At 40.7% G+C, this 18,133-nt stretch overlaps 1 protein-coding gene across 1 annotated transcript in view; it reads right to left on the reverse strand.

The window, feature by feature from the left end:
* Positions 1 to 6,260, reverse strand: part of abca1b (ATP-binding cassette, sub-family A (ABC1), member 1B) — a 40,881-nt gene extending 34,621 nt beyond the window's left edge. The window contains exons 1-2 of the mRNA XM_031754907.2: positions 6,135 to 6,260; positions 956 to 1,074 (exon numbers count right to left, since the gene is read on the reverse strand). Coding sequence (XP_031610767.1) covers positions 956 to 1,074; positions 6,135 to 6,204 — 189 coding nt within the window. The 5' untranslated portion in view covers positions 6,205 to 6,260. The remainder of the gene's footprint in view (positions 1 to 955; positions 1,075 to 6,134) is intronic.
* Between the last annotated feature and the right edge of the window lie 11,873 nt (positions 6,261 to 18,133).

Below are 18,133 nucleotides of genomic sequence, written 5' to 3' on the forward strand. Positions count from 1 at the left end.
AGGAAGCAGCTTCATGTGTTTATTATTAGAAGTTATTCATAATTAATGAAAAGTGATTGATCGATCAGCAGCAGAGCCCGAAGCAGGTTACTGATCAGGGTCGAGTGAAAACCCCCCCCCCAAAAAACAAAAAAACCCCACACAACTCCAGAGAGGTGACCTTTAACCCCCATCACGCTGACCGCTTTGTTTCTGTGATCAAACATAAAACATATCAGACAGGTGGATCTATCCAGGTAACACAAACTGAACCATTTACAGTCAGCTTCATCTCAGTTTGCAAACATAAAAATGTAGAAAATAAAATTATTCTTTTTATTTCCAGCTCCACTCATGATGCTTTGCAGAAGAGCATCATTAAAAAAATGTTTCTCTCTGTTATCAGACATGTTATCAACCAATCAAGCAATTGATTTATCCAGAAACTGATCAGCTAAATAACATTTAATCTAAATTGCTATACAAGTAATTCTTTCTGCGAGGACAGGCAAACACCGATAACATATTCAAACAACATGGCATTTAATCCACGTTTTTAGACTTTTCTTCAGCCATCTGTAAAAATCCCACAAACACTTTTTCCTTCAGTTCAAGATATCGGCTGTTTCAGGAACCGCATGACTGATTAATAAATCCAACATGTCAGAGCTGAAGAAGGTGCAGTTTCTTAAGGACAGGAAGGTAAAGGCTCATAAAAGCAGCCTAATCGACTGTTTTGTCTAGCAATACTTTTCCTTCAGTCCAACATTTAACATTTTAAGGGTCTAAAGGTCCTCAAAGGTTATTTATGGACCAAGTGATTGACTGAATAATGCCGAAACTGAAAAAGAACCTTTAAAAAGACCAAATGACACCCTGATGAATGAAAAGGTTCGCAGGCTAAGCCCCGATGAACAGTGTGTGTGTGTGTGTGTGTGTGTGTGTGTGTGTGTGTGTGTGTGTGTGTGTGACTGACCGTCTGTCGTCGTCTGTAGGTGAAGTTCTTCCACAGCAGCAGACCCAGCTGTGTAGTGACAGACATGCCTGCTGCCGCCGTCGCTGCTCCGCCGGAATGATCGTCAGCTGCCGCTCGCTCTGCATTAAAGCACACACAACACTGAGCTCAAAGGTGCTCAAAGGTCACATCAGATACTGAAGCTGCTGATCTCAGTCCAAGTTATCAGCTGAAACACAGTCAGCAACTGTCTCAGTGTCTCCCATCGGAGTCGTCCTCACGGGGTTCACTCTTCATTCTTAGTGAGAGCATTTACAAATAAAACAGGAAATATTTCACAAAGTTAAACACTAATTAAAATCTTATCAAACATTTTTAAATTATCTGAGGATTTTAATCAGAAACCGGACATCTGTATTTTTTTTAAGGTGATTCGAATCCTGACCCAGGAACCTTTGGAGCAAACTGCACATCTGCCATTACATCTTTACAAACACATCAAACTGAAATCAGAACTATGAGGCGTCACCTGGATGATCTCAGGAGAACATCGCAACCTGTGTCAGATCCAGGTATCCTTCTGGATTCAGGATTTCATCCCCTTAGAATTATTTATAGCAAAGGTGAATCTAAGAAAATCTCCTTTTTTACCCTCTCAGCTCTCTTGTTTTCCTCCTGGGTTTACTCCACCCTCTCATCCAGATTTGGTCACTTCTGGCTATGAAACGATCCAACTTTCAGGATTTAAAAATACACACCTGAGCGTCTCTCACATCACAAACTCCAAACTAAGGTTCACGTTTTGGTTTCATGCACTCGGGTTTACTTTAGCTTGAGTTTGTAAACACGCAACAGCACAAAAACAACTTTACCTCACATACCTCCACCCTGCCATCATCACCTACATGGGCTTGGTCTCGCTTTGAACCGTGATGACTACTGCCTTCTATTATGACTTTATTAAACAGAGAGCACATCCATCTTGTTGCCTGCCTGTAGGCGTTACTTTATTCCACTTTACTTTGTATAACGTCAAACCATCATTCAGTAAAAACTTGATCCCTTCCTCGTATTTTGACTTTTTTCAGGTCTGGATCTGCAAACAGCCTCCCACACACTAATTAGCAGAATAGGTAGAGAACTCGAGGAAGGTCTAATACCAAGAAGCTGCAAATAAACACGTTTCTGCATCTTCAAACACATGCAAAGTGATTTTGATTCTCTTTGTGGGTTTTTTGTCGTAACTCCAATTGGTCTGAAAGTCTGAACCAAACAAAACACGCCTGCAAGCTAATAACAAACTGAGCACCTGTGATTTAAATCCAGCGTGTAAGCATTCAAACGCCTCAAAGTGCACGTAAAAATCTACACCATAAAGCTTGAAACTAAAGCTTTATCTCTTCCTTTACTGCGGCATGAATATGCGCTTAGATACGATATGTGGTGTTTAAGGTCAGACATTTCAATGAGTAAGAGACGTCAACTAGAGATCCAGTCAGCAATATTCACCCATGTGACGTCAGCCCTCGTTTCTGAGAACTTCTCGTGGGCTACTGGTGGTTTTCTTTACAGAAAAGCAGAACACACACAATAGGCAGCACGCAAAAAGCTGCATCAGGACTGCGGCACACGCACAACCCTCGTCTCCATACGAAGCTGCTCTGTTTTCTATTTTGTATTGATTTAAATGAGAGATGTCAATCATTCACCTCCCACTGACTGGTATGGACACAGAGAGCTGCAGAGCCTATGGATGTCCAAGCTGAGCCCCACCCTCACCGTCTGATAACAAACTTCATGTCACCCCGCATACTCTCGGATGCAGAAACAGTAAAACTTGTTAAGAGAGGCTACGTTCACACTGCAGGTCTTAATGCTCAATTCCGATTTTTTGATCAAATCCGATTTTTTTGTCTGCTTGTTCACACTACACATAAAATGCGACATCAAACGCGCTCTAGTGTGAACGCTCAAAGCGGCCCGCATGCGCAAAAGAAGATGTCACACACCACTCGCTCTGTTTAGACCCAGAGCAAACAATATTGTTTGACTGATTGCCCTTAATATAAAGACTTCAGACTTTATGTTTCCAGATTTTTGCTTTAAGTTATTTTGTTATTTACATAATAATGTAAATAACCTAATAATTATCCTTATTGCTGTTTTAGAGAGGAGCGGTGCTTCAAAGGATAGTTGCAGATTTCTGTCAGAATCTGCAGAAAATACAGTAAAAATAAAATGTTCACATTTCTCCAACGTTGTCTTCCCAACAGTTTCACCGGATGGTAGGAAATCATTCGTGATGTCTTCTCGGGCGCTTCTCCGGTGCTGATAATTGGCATCTGTCTTGTGTCAGTGACGTAAAAGACTGATTTAATGCGACTTGACCGTTCACACAGCAGTCGCTTTCTAAAACATCGGATATGTATCGGATTCAGTACCACATACGAAAGTGACCCAGATCGGATTTGAAAATATCGGATTTGTGCCGTTCACACTGTCATACCAAGATCGGATACGGGTCGCATAGGGGCGAAAAAATCGGATTTGATGCGCTTTCGCCTGCAGTGTGAACGTAGCCTAAGAAAGCGAGCTGGTTTTACACGTGCGCTACATTAACCTGAGAATGAGCCACAGGTGTCGCTCTTTAACCTGCAGGTCTCGGGTTTAAAGTCTGGGTGGTGTGAGAGGTCATCATGCGTCCTGTCGCCAGGTTCAGGGAGCTCAGGTGTTACTCGTGGTGTTAATGAGATTCAGGACATGGTAACAGAACAGGACCCTAAGAAGGGACCAGGAATTAGGGTCTAGGTGACTCTCACAGTCTGTGTTTCTTCGCTCGGTACAGGCTGGGTAATAACCCTTACAGTCAAAAACGCCCAGAATCCATCCCTGTGTATACCAGCAACCCCAACACTGCCTTTTCTTCATCTTTTAATTTTTTTATTTGAATTATATTTCGAGGAAGATCCTTTTGAAGGAATTTTAGTTATTATTCACCTCTGGCTCTAGTGTGTCTTTATCCTGTCTTCCTCCCCTCACCCCCAACCGGTTGCCACAGATGGATGCCCTTCCCCAAGCCTGAAGAACATGAAAGGGAGTTTTTCGTTCCCACTGTTGCCAAGTGCTTGCTCATAGTGTGCCTTTTTTTTTTTAAGTTTAATAATGCATAATGACGAGAGTGAATACCTATTACTTGTGTCCTGTCTCATCACAAAGCAGGCACTAAAGATGGAGTCTAAACTGAATCGATGTACGCTCTCTGGACGTCTACCTGCTGCATCACCGCAGGGATCAGCTGGACGTCACCTGGGAGCTGCTCCTTTCAGGCATGGACTGGAGGAGCCAGGGATCGAACCACCAACCTTCCGATCAGTAGATGACCTGCGCTACCTCCTGAGCTACAGCCAGCATGATTAATCTGATCTGAGCGAACACATGTGGAGAGCTGCTTAAGAAGTGATGAGTGCTGGCTTTTTAAGCTGGAACTGATCTTTTCAGACTTTAGATAGACGACTAAATTCATTCATTTCATTACACCGACCATCCACAGCAGGGCTGTCAGAGCCTGATCTGCACCTGAAACGCACCGCTGCTATTTACAGGCATTTAAATACATGCCTATCACCTGTATGTTAGGATCAAGTCTTTAATCTAAACTGCTGAGCTCAATTTCTTCTCTTTCTTTTGTGCCGTGCAAATTATCAGCTGTGTTATTTTTTTCTCCCCTCCTTTGCCATCGGGGCTGCTCCTCAGGCACGTCTCTGAAATAAGACTTAGCTTTACTTATCCTGGGCGTAGTCTTTAGTTTTGAAAGTTACGACTAATCTGCCTTAATCTTTGAGCAAAGTCGAGAATAGTCCGAGCCGCCCGTGGTTTTAAATAAAGTTTTCACTGATCTGAAAGTAGTTTAAGCAGCAGTGGAGAGTTTGATCGGTACTGGCCCGACTGATCAGTGTGATTGGGCAAAAAGGAAGGAGACCACATGGACACACACACCTTTACTCACACTGATCAATGAGCCGCAGGTCCGCCTCTAACACACACACACACACACTTGTTTCTTGTGGTGTGCCCATGATTAAATCAGCAGATCAGAAACGGCCCACGGCGCAGCAGCTGCTTCATCTATAGAAAACTTTATGGATAAAGCTTGATCAGGTAAATCTGCAACTCCACAATTCATCTCGAAAACGCCACACTGTCATCTTCAAAGTCTGCCCGAATCAATGCAGTTATTGATTAAGGTAAATGATTAGAATCCAATCATCAGTGATAACACTCCCAGACTGAGGATTTAATGTCTGTGGGTTCTAACAGACAGCGTGACACATGTTGACACATATACATACGCCTTGAGGCGACTTCTGTTGTGATTTGGCGCTATATAAATAAAATTGAATTGAATTGAATTGAATACACACACACACACACACACACACACACACACACACACACACACTGAGCAAATATGACAAATATGCAGCCTGACATGGCATCATCTACAACACATAAAAACTGAGCTTTTCTTCACAGACTTTCTAAAAGCTGATTCTGCTGCTGGTTTCAGCTCATCAGGTCTGGATTTTACTCCCCTGGGACTCTGGAGGAGGCTGTGTGGCGTAAAAAAAGTGAGTAAATATGAACATTTCACACACTCTGACTTGTGGAGGTTCAGGAATAAACATTTCCGGACAGATAAAACATGTCAGAAGCTTTGATCTGCAGTTTGATGCCGCTTTATGAGTTTGATTGATAAAACCTCAGCTACAGGCTGCTGCACCGTCCCCAGCGGTACGAACACAAACTGCACATTCTGCTTCTCAACTCGCTTTAAAACTTTCTTAAAAATCCAAATAACTCGCGCTAAATGCTTTAAAATGCACTTTGAAAGCAAGAGTCTATTCTGTTTTTTAAAGAGTTTAAAGGTTTGACGTGAACCGGGTTCACACCCCGACCTCCTTCTCCTCTTTACTGTCTCACTTTTTGTTCTTTGGAGTTTATTTTGGAGCCTCTTCTATGCTTTTTATTCAGTCCGGGAACCTAAAACGAACTTTTCTGTTTTCCCCTGAGGTAAAACGTGACGCGTTTAAACCGAGCGCTGTGTTCCCACTGTACCGCAGTTTAAACCGGATTAAAGAGCAGAAGCAGAGGGGAGAACATGAAAGAGGAGGACAAGAGGAGAGAAGCGAAGTGATCTCACCTGTGTGGCTAGCAGTCAGTTGCTCGGTCCGGGACTCCCTGTCTCCTCCTCTGCCTTCACTCAGCAGCATCTGCTGCTCACGGAGCAGCAGCCGCCGGACAAAACTCACCGGAGTAAAGCCCCAATAGTCACAACACACTTCCGCCCAGGACCTTCAAAATAAAACCGGACCGCCAGGGAGGAAACGAACTACAAGAATGTTGGTGGAAGTTTTACAAACCGGTGTGTGACTTTGTACTTGTTTATGTTTTGGAAATAATTAATGAAACATTTATCCAACCAGGATAACAACAAAAAACACAAAACAAGCAAATGTCAAAGCTGAGCAACCCTAAAACAGCAGAAAAGTCCATGAAAGCGGTCATTGATGTAATCGCCTCCAGATCTAATCAAAGCAAATCTACTTAAATTCATCTACATAGATCGGATCTTTCAGGTTTATTGATTTTTGCTGCTGATTTCAGGTGGAGGGTAGTGAGCATGTCAGTGCTCTTTTTCCGGCTTCACTACATTTTAAAGAGCACATTTTAAGGCTGCTTTTGGTAAATATTTCTTTTATCGCATTCTATTTTTAGATAATATATTTTAAATATTGTATATTGTGTATCATATTTCATATAATATTTAACATATTTATTCTTTAAAAGTGACAATTTATTCATGTATTTTAAAGTGAAACAATATTTATATTTCACTTTCATTTCTGCTTTTTGACAGAGATATTTTGTTGGGTTTTTTTTTTTTTTTTTTTTTTACCCTGTCATGAGGAACTAATAAAGCTAATTAAATAATACATTTTTAGTGTGGACCAACAGGTAAAAAGCTAACAAATAGGCTACCTGATTTAAATTTATGAAATGTAATACATTTAATTTATTTTATAAGATTTTATGCAACCTTATTAATTAAGGAAAAAAATAAGACTCTTGATATTGTATGACTGCAGTACAATTATAAGTTACGTAAATTGGTAACAACCAGTCAAGTACAGGCAAAGAATAAAAATATAAGACAGAAACAACCAAAATATAAAAACTTTAGTGTTATAAAATAACTTTGTATTAGTTCTGTGAGTAATTTGTTCAAGACATGCTTTTGTTTTAACAGGTCAAATGCAAATTTAAAAAGTTAAAGTTAAACCTGTTAAAAAGCGTGAAAAGCAAATCGTTTTTATATCGCTTTTATATTTTATATTGCTTTTATATGCTTTTATTGTGGTAGCAACGCTTCCGGTCATACTGACCGTCCTTTGGTGGAGCGCTCACTTTGCGGGGTTTCTCTCGGTCACCAGCAGATGGGTTCACTGTTTCACAATAAAAGATAGTCCAGCTGATATTTCACAATAAGAGAGTTTCCGCAGTGATTCACGTGAAATGGGAACACTGAAGACGCAAAGTACTAGAATCTTTGTTTATTTAGTCATCTTTAACCTGGCATACACATCACTTACTTTATTTTGTAGTTTCGTTATTTTGTTATTTTGTTTGTTTGTTTTTTTAAGTCTGGAACTGTGTACATTTATTCACTGATTAGAGCTCATTGTATGCTGAAAGATTTATTCTGTTATTAAGCTGATGTTAGTTTTACTGACACAGCCTGCACTAAAGTACCTAAGGGGTCATTTTTATTCATTACACGTTATGGTGGTTTGCCCTTTTAATGTATTTTAAGTTGCTTGCCTATTTTACTTGGTATTTATTCTGTTTTACTACATTTTAGACTAACTAGTGATAAGGTGGTGATCCATGGAGGGTGTCTGGCCTCTCTGGGAGAGATGAGGAGGAAGGTGAGGGGATTGGTCATTTTGGAGAAACTCAGAGCAGAACTGCTAGTCCTCGACAACAAAGGGAGCCAGCTGAGGTGATCCAAGGATCCGAATAGACATATTAAATTGATGGATGACTAACTGGTAGGACATACTTAGAAAATAAAATGAATCTCAGACAATAAAAGAAAGCCTGATATTCTCAAGCAGGAGTCTAGATTTCTATAGATAATTCAGGAAAATGTTTATTTTTAACTTTATGGTTTCTGTGGTGGCAATTCCTTTGTTTGACAAACCAAACATCCCACAATTAAAAGTCCACAAGCCACTGCTGCACTGAGATAATATTTTGTACGCAGGCAAAAGAATTCCACTGTCCAAACTTGAAGGTTGCCTTTTTATGGTTTATTCATCCAGTTTGGCAAGCAATAACAAGATCCATGTTTTTGTTTCTTCCTGCTGCTTCTCCTGCTCTGGTAAAAAACCATAGGCCCACCCCAGTGCATGCTGGTCCTATACCAGTCTCTTTATTTATAGAAACAAAATGGCCCTACAGCTCATACTGACTGATTTAACAAGGTAAACACCAAACAAACAAATATTAACCTACCAATAAACTTGTAAATAAACCCCAAAATATAAGTAAACTAACAACAAACTTTAACAAATTTCAGAATAATAGAAATAAAGAACAAATAGCTCCAACAGTTTCTATTAATCAAAAATGAAACTCATAATCAAGATTCTGCTGATGCACAAAAACTTGGCAAAAACTGACAACTTTCACAATGCAATCACAGCATTGTAGGATGGTGAAAGATCCTAGGCCCCCTCCTCAATTCCTGTGAGTACATCTTTGACTATCTTATAATGCTGTGATTGCAACCATTCCCCAACTCTCTGTGAATGGTACTTAAATGTATTGGAAATGTATTGTTTATAAGTTTGGGCAAGCCTGCTGAGACTGAAGAAGTTGACACATTTCTCCCACAGAATCAACTTTTTGTGATTTGATCTTCTTACCTGGATGATTAACAATGAATCAGAATATTCCAAATACTAAACCTCAAACTTGTAAAAAGCTCACACAAACTATATGACTTTTATATAAGTAGGTGAGAGTGGAGCCATTTCATTGGTGTTTGTACAGTGACATCACAGCTTGATTGCTGACCCAGAGGCCTGGCTCCAGATGATCACACAGCTGGATACGTGTGATATAATCATGGGAATGCATCTGAGCTGTTGTGACACAGAAACACAATCCCTTCACCCTAAAAATCTTCTGCCATATACACTCAGCGTTCACACAGACCTGTCACAGAGAAAGAGCTGCTCCTCAGAGTTATTATTTTTGTAAAATCTCTTTAATGTACAGAGAATTTGAAAGACTTTAGCATCTATTAGGTATTTGGCACTGATATGATGATGTACAGACTTTACTGACTTTAATAAAAGCTGACATTGTTCCATTATGAAGCAGAATCCCAAAAAATAAAACAGCACATCATCAGCATATAGTGATATTCTCTATTTGGTTAATAAAGTTGACAGTATCGATGTCAAATATCAATGTGTATTGAGAAAAGCAAAGCAAAACAAACAAAAAAACAATGAAAGTACAATGAAACTAAATTCACTTTAAACGTCTCAGAAACGTCATGCCTAGCGGAGAATTCCTCTGGGCGGCTTTACCATTGCCTCCAGTATCAATGTAAGAAACCCTGGAGTAATTTTTGACCGGATCTGATAAATATCACTAAAATTAGAAAACTTCCTGTCTGAATGTGACGCTGACAAACTTATAGGTTGGATCGTTTCGTATTCGTTATAATCAGACTGCAGTAAAAAGCTGCTGAAAAGCCTTCAGTTGATCAAAGAAAATCCCACAGCAGGGGCACTATGTGGACTAGAAAGACAGATCATATACATACAGGGAGTGCAGAATTATTAGGCAAGTTGTATTTTTGAGGAATAATTTTATTATTGAACAACAACCATGTTCTCAATGAACCCAAAAAACTCATTAATATCAAAGCTGAATGCTTTTGGAAGTAGTTTTCAGTTTGTTTTTAGTTTTAGCTATTTTAGGGGGATATCTGTGTGTGCAGGTGACTATTACTGTGCATAATTATTAGGCAACTTAACAAAAAACAAATATATACCCATTTCAATTATTTATTTTTACCAGTGAAACCAATATAACATCTCCACATTCACAAATATACATTTCTGACATTCAAAAACAAAACAAAAACAAATCAGCGACCAATATAGCCACCTTTCTTTGCAAGGACACTCAAAAGCCTGCAATCCATGGATTCTGTCAGTGTTTTGATCTGTTCACCACCAACATTGCGTGCAGCAGCAACCACAGCCTCCCAGACACTGTCAGAGAGGTGTACTGTTTTCCCTCCTTGTAAATCTCACATTTGATGATGGACCACAGGTTCTCAATGGGGTTCAGATCAGGTGAACAAGGAGGCCATGTCATTAGTTTTCCTTCTTTTATACCCTTTCTTGCCAGCCACGCTGTGGAGTACTTGGACGTGTGTGATGGAGCATTGTCCTGCATGAAAATCATGTTTTTCTTGAAGGATGCAGACTTCTTCCTGTACCACTGCTTGAAGGGGTCTTCCAGAAACTGGCAGTAGGACTGGGAGTTGAGCTTGACTCCATCCTCAACCCGAAAAGGCCCCACAAGCTCATCTTTGATGATACCAGCCCAAACCAGTATTCCACCTCCACCTTGCTGGCGTCTGAGTCGGACTGGAGCTCTCTGCCCTTTACCAATCCAGCCACGGGCCCATCCATCTGGCCCATCAAGACTCACTCTCATTTCATCAGTCCATAAAACCTTAGAAAAATCAGTCTTGAGATATTTCTTGGCCCAGTCTTGACGTTTCAGCTTGTGTGTCTTGTTCAGTGGTGGTCGTCTTTCAGCCTTTCTTACCTTGGCCATGTCTCTGAGTATTGCACACCTTGTGCTTTTGGGCACTCCAGTGATGTTGCAGCTCTGAAATATGGCCAAACTGGTGGCAAGTGGCATCTTGGCAGCTGCACGCTTGACTTTTCTCAGTTCATGGGCAGTTAGTTTGCGCCTTGGTTTTTCCACACGCTTCTTGCGACCCTGTTGACTATTTTGAATGAAACGCTTGATTGTTCGATGATCACGCTTCAGAAGCTTTGCAATTTTAAGACTGCTGCATCCCTCAGCAAGATATCTCACTATTTTTGACTTTTCTGAGCCTGTCAAGTCCTTCTTTTGACCCATTTTGCCAAAGGAAAGGAAGTTGCCTAATAATTATGCACACCTGATATAGGGTGTTGATGTCATTAGACCACACCCCTTCTCATTACAGAGATGCACATCACCTAATATGCTTAATTGGTAGTAGGCTTTCGAGCCTAGACAGCTTGGAGTAAGACAACATGCATGAAGATGATGATGTGGACAAAATACTCATTTGCCTAATAATTCTGCACTCCCTGTATATTTCCCAGATTACCCATTATATGGCTCCCCGCTACTTCATAGCACCATATATTTCAATAGAACACTGCATGCTTACTTGTGGTTCCTAGAAGGGGAGTAGAATGGGAGGCAGAACTTCAGCTCCAACTCTCAGATTGGATTCTTTACTTTTAAAAACCAGATGTCAAACTTTTCTTTCTTATAAAGCTCATAGTTAAGATTGGATCAGGTGACCATGAACCAGTTTTTGCCCTCCCTCAGTAGTCAGTAGTTGACTGGACCCTGGACATAAAGCTTTTACTTGCTCTGTTTCACATTAATGTGTCTGTTGTGTCCATGTGGGTAAGGTCAAGGTCAAATTTAAGGCTAATGTTGTGTTCTCCACCACCATTATAGAGCTTCAGAGAAAACAGAAGTGGCATAAAGGTGCATATAGGTCACAAAGCTCAGGCTCCTGCAGCTGAATATTTGACATGTATTCTGTCCATTTCAAAGACATGAAAATGAGCAGCCAGGCGGTACCATGCAGCTCCTGCACTAGGGATCCCTATCATCATCATATCATTCTAATACAGTCTGTTTTTTCATCTTTTTTTTAAGTAATGTGACCAAAATTGATCAAATATCATCATGTTGTGTTCAGTAAGGCTTGAAACTACAGGCTACTACTACAGGCCATAGACCCATCAAGAAAGTGTTCAGTGGGGTCACAGATCAAGTGAGTGAGAGAGTCATTTTCTCATGTATTTCTCTGCTTAGTACTTTTTATTTTTATTTAAGTGTTTGTCTTATTGTATGTCTCGCACAAAGTACCGCAGCAATTTCCTAATGTTGTAAATCTGCTTAACATTTGGCAGTAAAACACTTTCTGATTCTGATGTACTTCTATACAACCAGCTTTCTTTTCAAAACCAGAGTTACCCCCCTGTTGGCAATCAGAAAGAATTCAAGTCCTTTTAGCATTGTGCAAGTTTCTGGCTTATCCCAGGAATAAATATCCTGTAACTATTCCCACGTCCGAGGCAGGTAGTTTCCCAGGTGGTGTCACGCGGTGGCCGCCCATTCCTCTTGATGATGTGTATTAAATCTAGGAAATATGTTGACCCAGAAAGGATCAATAAAACAGATAATGTCATTTTACAAGCTCACACTCCTGAGATTGTAAAGTGACGTTCACAAACAATTCCAAAGGTTGTAGCTCTAAATCAGTCTTTATGGACCTGAATAACAAATGCACAGTTTGCATTGGAGCAGTAATTATTTTTGACTGATAGTTAGTAGGACCTCTGACAGTTCGTATCTGTGCACATTTTCTTCCCACATCGTCACTGTAACTGTCAAACATATCAGTTATTCCACTACTCTAGTTATTTTGAAGAGGACAAAGCCAACTTTCTGGCACAGGCATCACACAACTGCTGATTCCCATAAAACACTGGAATCATGGTGGCTGTAGAAGGGGCTGCTGTGACCTCATTGCAGCTGACAGACAGAATCATTTTCTTGCTGATTGCTCTTCCCAGGACTGCGCTCTTCTGGAGAGAGATCTCGGATGTTGCTCCTGGAATCTGCTGGAGCCACTCGCCTAGCTTCGGGGTCACTGCACCGATGCACCGATTTACCACTGTTACCTTCACCCTCCACATCTTTTCAAGCTCTTCTCTGAGCCCTTGGTACTTCTCCAGCTTCTTGTGTTCCTTTTTGCTGATGTTACTATCACACCATGTAGCTACATGTCACTACAGCCATCTCCATCCGCTTGTCCACCACTAGTTTGTCAGGTTGGTTGGCCATTACTAATTTGTCCATCTGTGTGTGGAAGTCCCTCAGGACTTGGCCCAGATGTTTCTGTATACTATGCCGACCACTTGGTTTATGGTGTTACATGTATACCCTGCCTGCTAGCATCTTGCACCCTGCTGTTATGTGCTGGATTGTCTCAGGTGGATCTCCGCAGAGCCTTCACCTGGGGTCTTGCCTGGTGTGGTAGACCCTAGCCTCTATGGATCTTGTACTTAGATCTATAAAGGCTGGGACAGAGATCCTGTGCTGCCATGATTAGTGCCTCCGTGCTGTCTTTCAGTCTCGCTTTGTCTGGTCACTGGTAGGATTTCTGGATGTCAGCCACTTCCTCTATCTGCCAGTGGTACATACCGTGCAGGGGCCTGTCCTTCCATGATGGTTCTGCTCCTTGCTGCTCTTCTTTCTCTGGTTTCTGCTGCTAGAGGTATTCACTAAGCACACGGTTGGTTGAGGCCATCTTCCTCATGTATTCATAGATGTTTGTTGTCTCATTCTGGACAGCTGTTCGGACACTCGCCAGTCCTTGGCCTCCTTCCTTTCGCTTAGCGTACAGTATCAGGGTGCTGGATTTGGTGTGAAACCCTCCATGCATTTTCAGGAGCTCCCTTGTCTTGATGTCAGTGGCTTCTATCTCCTCCTTTGAGCAGCTTATTATCCCAGCAGGGTACCAATGACCAATCCCCTCACCTTCCTCCTACCTAGGGTGTAGGTTTTGATTGCCCCGATCTTCCCATTCGGCTGACTTTTCAGGACTTGCCTGACCCTCTGCAGGTATTTTGTGGTTGCAGCTTTCCTAGTGGCCTCTTCATCCCCACCAAGGTGCTTGTAGCCGTCCCTGATATCTGCGATGCTGCCTTCTGATAGTGCGATGCCCTCAGGTCTGACTACCTACTCTCTTTGTTACCATCCGACTACACTTCTTTAGTCCGAATGACATTCCAGTCTCATTGCTGTATATCCTTGTGATGTGGATTAGCGAATTGAGGTCTCGTTCACTCCTGGCATACAGCTTGATGTCATCCATGTAGAGGAGGTGGCTGACGATTGCTCAGTTCCATAGATGGTATCCGTAGCCAGTCTTTTCAGTGATCTCATTGAGGGGTTCAGGCCCATGTAGAAGAGCAGTGGGCACAGGGCAACTCCTTGGTAGATTCTGCAGTTAATGGTGATTTTTGCTACTGGCTTGAAGTTAGCTTTTCCACATTTCCGCTGAGTTCTGTTTTGGGTGCTTAGAGAATATAATGGAGTCCTTAAGTTTATGTTTAATGTTATTACAATGTTTAAAGTTTAGATTTTTTTTTTTGTTTCTGTTCATTTTCAGGCTTTATAATTCAAATATTTTCAGAGTCTTTAGTTCCTATTTTTAATTCACAGTTTCTGGTGGTCAGTTCATTTTATTGATATCTTGTGTTCTGGCTAACAATCTGCATGTTATTAGGATACAATAATGTGTAAAAGAAAGTTTTCACTGGCAAGAGTAGAATCCTGTGAAAACTTTATTTTTCCCATGTGTGTACATCAGTGTTTCTTTCGGTACCTCCTTTGTTTCTGTGTTTGTACATTGGTCCCTTCTGTTTCCTGGTCTCTTTCATCTCAGGTGTTACTGGTAGTTATGTTCTATTGTTTGGCTATTTCCTGTTTTATTTTAAAGTTATTCCCTGATTGTGTTCACCTATATGTTCAGTTAAATAACTGATATAAAGACATTCATATAGATATTTTTATATGTTCTCAATTTTGCTTAGCTTTTATCCATTCAATAATATTTTTAAATGTATTTTCCTTTAAGCTACTCTATTTGACATCACTTTTATGAGATTTTCATGATTTGTCCTTTGCACCACCTATTCTGTGTTGTCACTGCGTATTCTGCATATTTTTCTGTATCCTTGGTGTCTGGAAAGCACTTTGAGTAAACTCCTGATTGTTTTTAAGTGTGCAACAGAAATAAGTGACCTGAATTCAAGTCTGGCCCACAGAAGACCACTGCTGTACCTGAGCTCTTTTGTGGGTAATTACACAAGGGTACTTATCACCATGACAGCACAGCTGCACAAATGACAACCAGCTGTGAGAGTTTACTTCCAGCTGCTGCCCCCAGGAAGCATTAAAAGATGTTTGTTTGAACTTTATCAGACATTAAAGCACACTTTTAATAGATTTTAGCTGACATAAGATTTCAGAAAGCCTGTAATAACCTGATTGTCTATAACTGTGAAATAAAGTAAAAGTCAGCTTGGAAAGTTTAAATTTTTTGTCTTGTTGCGTTTTTCCCAACGATGATGAAGCATCTGCTGTGTCACACTGCCCTCTGCTGGACCAGAGTGAAACCGCACCCATCACATCAGTTATAAATACTGAAGGTTCCTTTGTTCGAACATGTTGGATGATCCTGTTAATAAACTTCAGTTCAATTCAATTCAGTAAAAGTTTATTTATACAGTGCCAAATCACAATAACAGTTGCCTCAAGATGCTTTTTATTTTAAGGTAAAGACCCTGCAGTAATAAAAAGAAAACCAGAACAATCATATGACCCCATATAAGCAAGCGCTTTGGCGAAAGTGCGAAAGAAAAACTCCCTTTCAACAGGAAAAAGCCTCCAGCAGAACCAATCTCAGGGAAGGGCGGCCATCTGCCCCGACTGGTAGGGGTCAGGGGAGGATGCTGTGGAAGAGAGCCAGAGATTAATAATAAGTAATGATTAAACGCACATGAGTGAAGAAGAAACACTCAGTGGATCATGGGAATCCATCAGCAACCTACACCTATTGCAGCATAACTAAGGGAGGATTCAGGGTCACCTGACCCCGCCTAACTATATGCTTTAGCAAAAAGGAAAGTTTGAAGCCTAATCTTAGTGTGATAGTGATAATAGTGTTTGTCTCCTGAGTCCAAACTGGAAGCTGGTTCCACAGAAGAGGGGCCTGAAAACTGAAGGCTCTGCCTCCCATTCTACTTTTAAATACTAAAGCTGTTTCTGTACTGTGATGAGCTCTGAAACCCGAATGAAACTCTTCAAATAAGCATGGCAACAACAACATTTAATAATAGTGCTTATCTTATGGATAAATATCAAGTCTAGTCAATACAAAGAACTGTTATTATTCCCCTACTCAAGAAATTTTACACAATTTCTTGTTTAATAATAAAGCTGCAGCCTGTGCAGACTTAATTACAGACTAAATGGGTTCATTTAAACATGCCTCGTGGACATACTCATAGACCTCATGGAACTCAAACAGCAATCAAATGATTACTTTTTAATTTTTTTTATTTTTTCCAGCGTGTCCTGGGGCTGCCCTCAGGGCCTCCTCTCTGATTCTATATGATTCTATATGTATTAACTAATGGAGTTTTTTCTCTTTTGCTTGTTTATTGTTATTTCTTCTTTGTTTAATTTTGAAAGTAAAACCAGAATAAATGTAAATTAAATGCAAACATGGCCTATCAGCAGCTCTTTTATTCTAATTGCTTGTATTTGTGACTAAGTTTGTTTCCCCCTGTCAGACCATGTTATGCCTCCTTTCCCTCGATAAATGCATTAAACACAGAAGTGGCTGAAGCGAACTGATGAATTTACAGCCTGTAAAAGCACAAAACAAACATCTGAACACTGCTGTGTCTCCATCAGAGTCGGACTGGACACCGACAGCAAGCACACTGAAAAGTTATGGATGAACCTGTGTCTAACTTCACAGGAGCATTTGGTTGGTGTAAAAAGATCAATCAACTCGACACAACTCAAATCCTTCAAACAGACTCAAGAGGTCAAAGGGCACCTCATTATGTCAGTCTGTTTGTTTCAGAGAAAATAACAAAGAAAACTGCAGCTCCATCTCTAATAAAAGTTCTTTACATTGTCTACTTTTTCCATTTCCACAAACACAAACTTTTTTCTTTTTGAAATCAGAGACCAAAAATTGCACAGAGTTTAATATTTATAGCATTTCTTTGGGAACATTTTACACAAATATGTCATCTTTGCAGGAGTTGCTTTGTCTTAAACCAGTTCCTAATTTATTTTGTAATCTTTGGTTCTTCTGTATTCCTGCCATCTCAGTGTTAAGGGAGGCAGACTAAGACAGGAAACAATCCTTTATTGCCCCACCTCCATCACCATCACCTGCTCGCAATCTGTTAATAACTCTCCAGTATGTAAACTCCTCTGTGTGTCTTTGGTCCTTTGCAGTGTTTTCTTGTTCTCACCAGTAAGCCTTCCAGAAATTTCTTCAGTCTTGTTTGTTTCATTCCTCGTGTGTCTGCCTGTCTTTGGATTTTTGCCTCTTCCTGACAGATTTGTTTGGTCACGATTGCTTCCTGCCTGATTCAAATGTGATTTTGAGAGAAGTTAAATATTTCTGCTGAACATTGCTGCCTGTCAACTCTTTAAATGAACGCACACAGTCATGACGCCCTCTGAAGGAATGGAAACATGACTGTGTGTGTTAATTTGAGACTTTGATTCTTAATAAAACTTCATGATTTATGTTATGAGGTTCGACTGCTTTATGTGCCCGAAATGTGACCGTGTGAACAGTTTAGTCTCCCCATAACAAGAAGAACGCAGGAACACACATGCCCACACACACCCCCAGTGTTCAGCCTGGTACAACAGTAAACAATAAGACAAAAGCTCTCTGTCCTCTGCAGCCTGATCAGACCTACATCACTGCCGTCCTCAGTCTGACAGTAGCACCAGGACTCTGCGGAACCCTCCGAGACCCTCCAGGACTCCCACAGGAACATGGACCCCAAGCGCCTCTCCTCAAGCTCTCAGCAGCAGGTTCGACTCAGGCAAAAGGTAAAAGATCTGCTGCTCTTCACACAGCAAACGTGATTATTTTACATGAACTAAAATGTTCCTATTTCCACACTGACAGCATCATGCTCTTATCGTGCTTTCACTGAGTCCGTTTTCTCCTTTTTCTTGTTGTCAAGAACAGAAACTCTGTTT

This window comes from Oreochromis aureus, linkage group 2, assembly GCF_013358895.1.
Source record: "Oreochromis aureus strain Israel breed Guangdong linkage group 2, ZZ_aureus, whole genome shotgun sequence".
NCBI classification, from domain to species: Eukaryota; Metazoa; Chordata; class Actinopteri; order Cichliformes; family Cichlidae; genus Oreochromis; species Oreochromis aureus.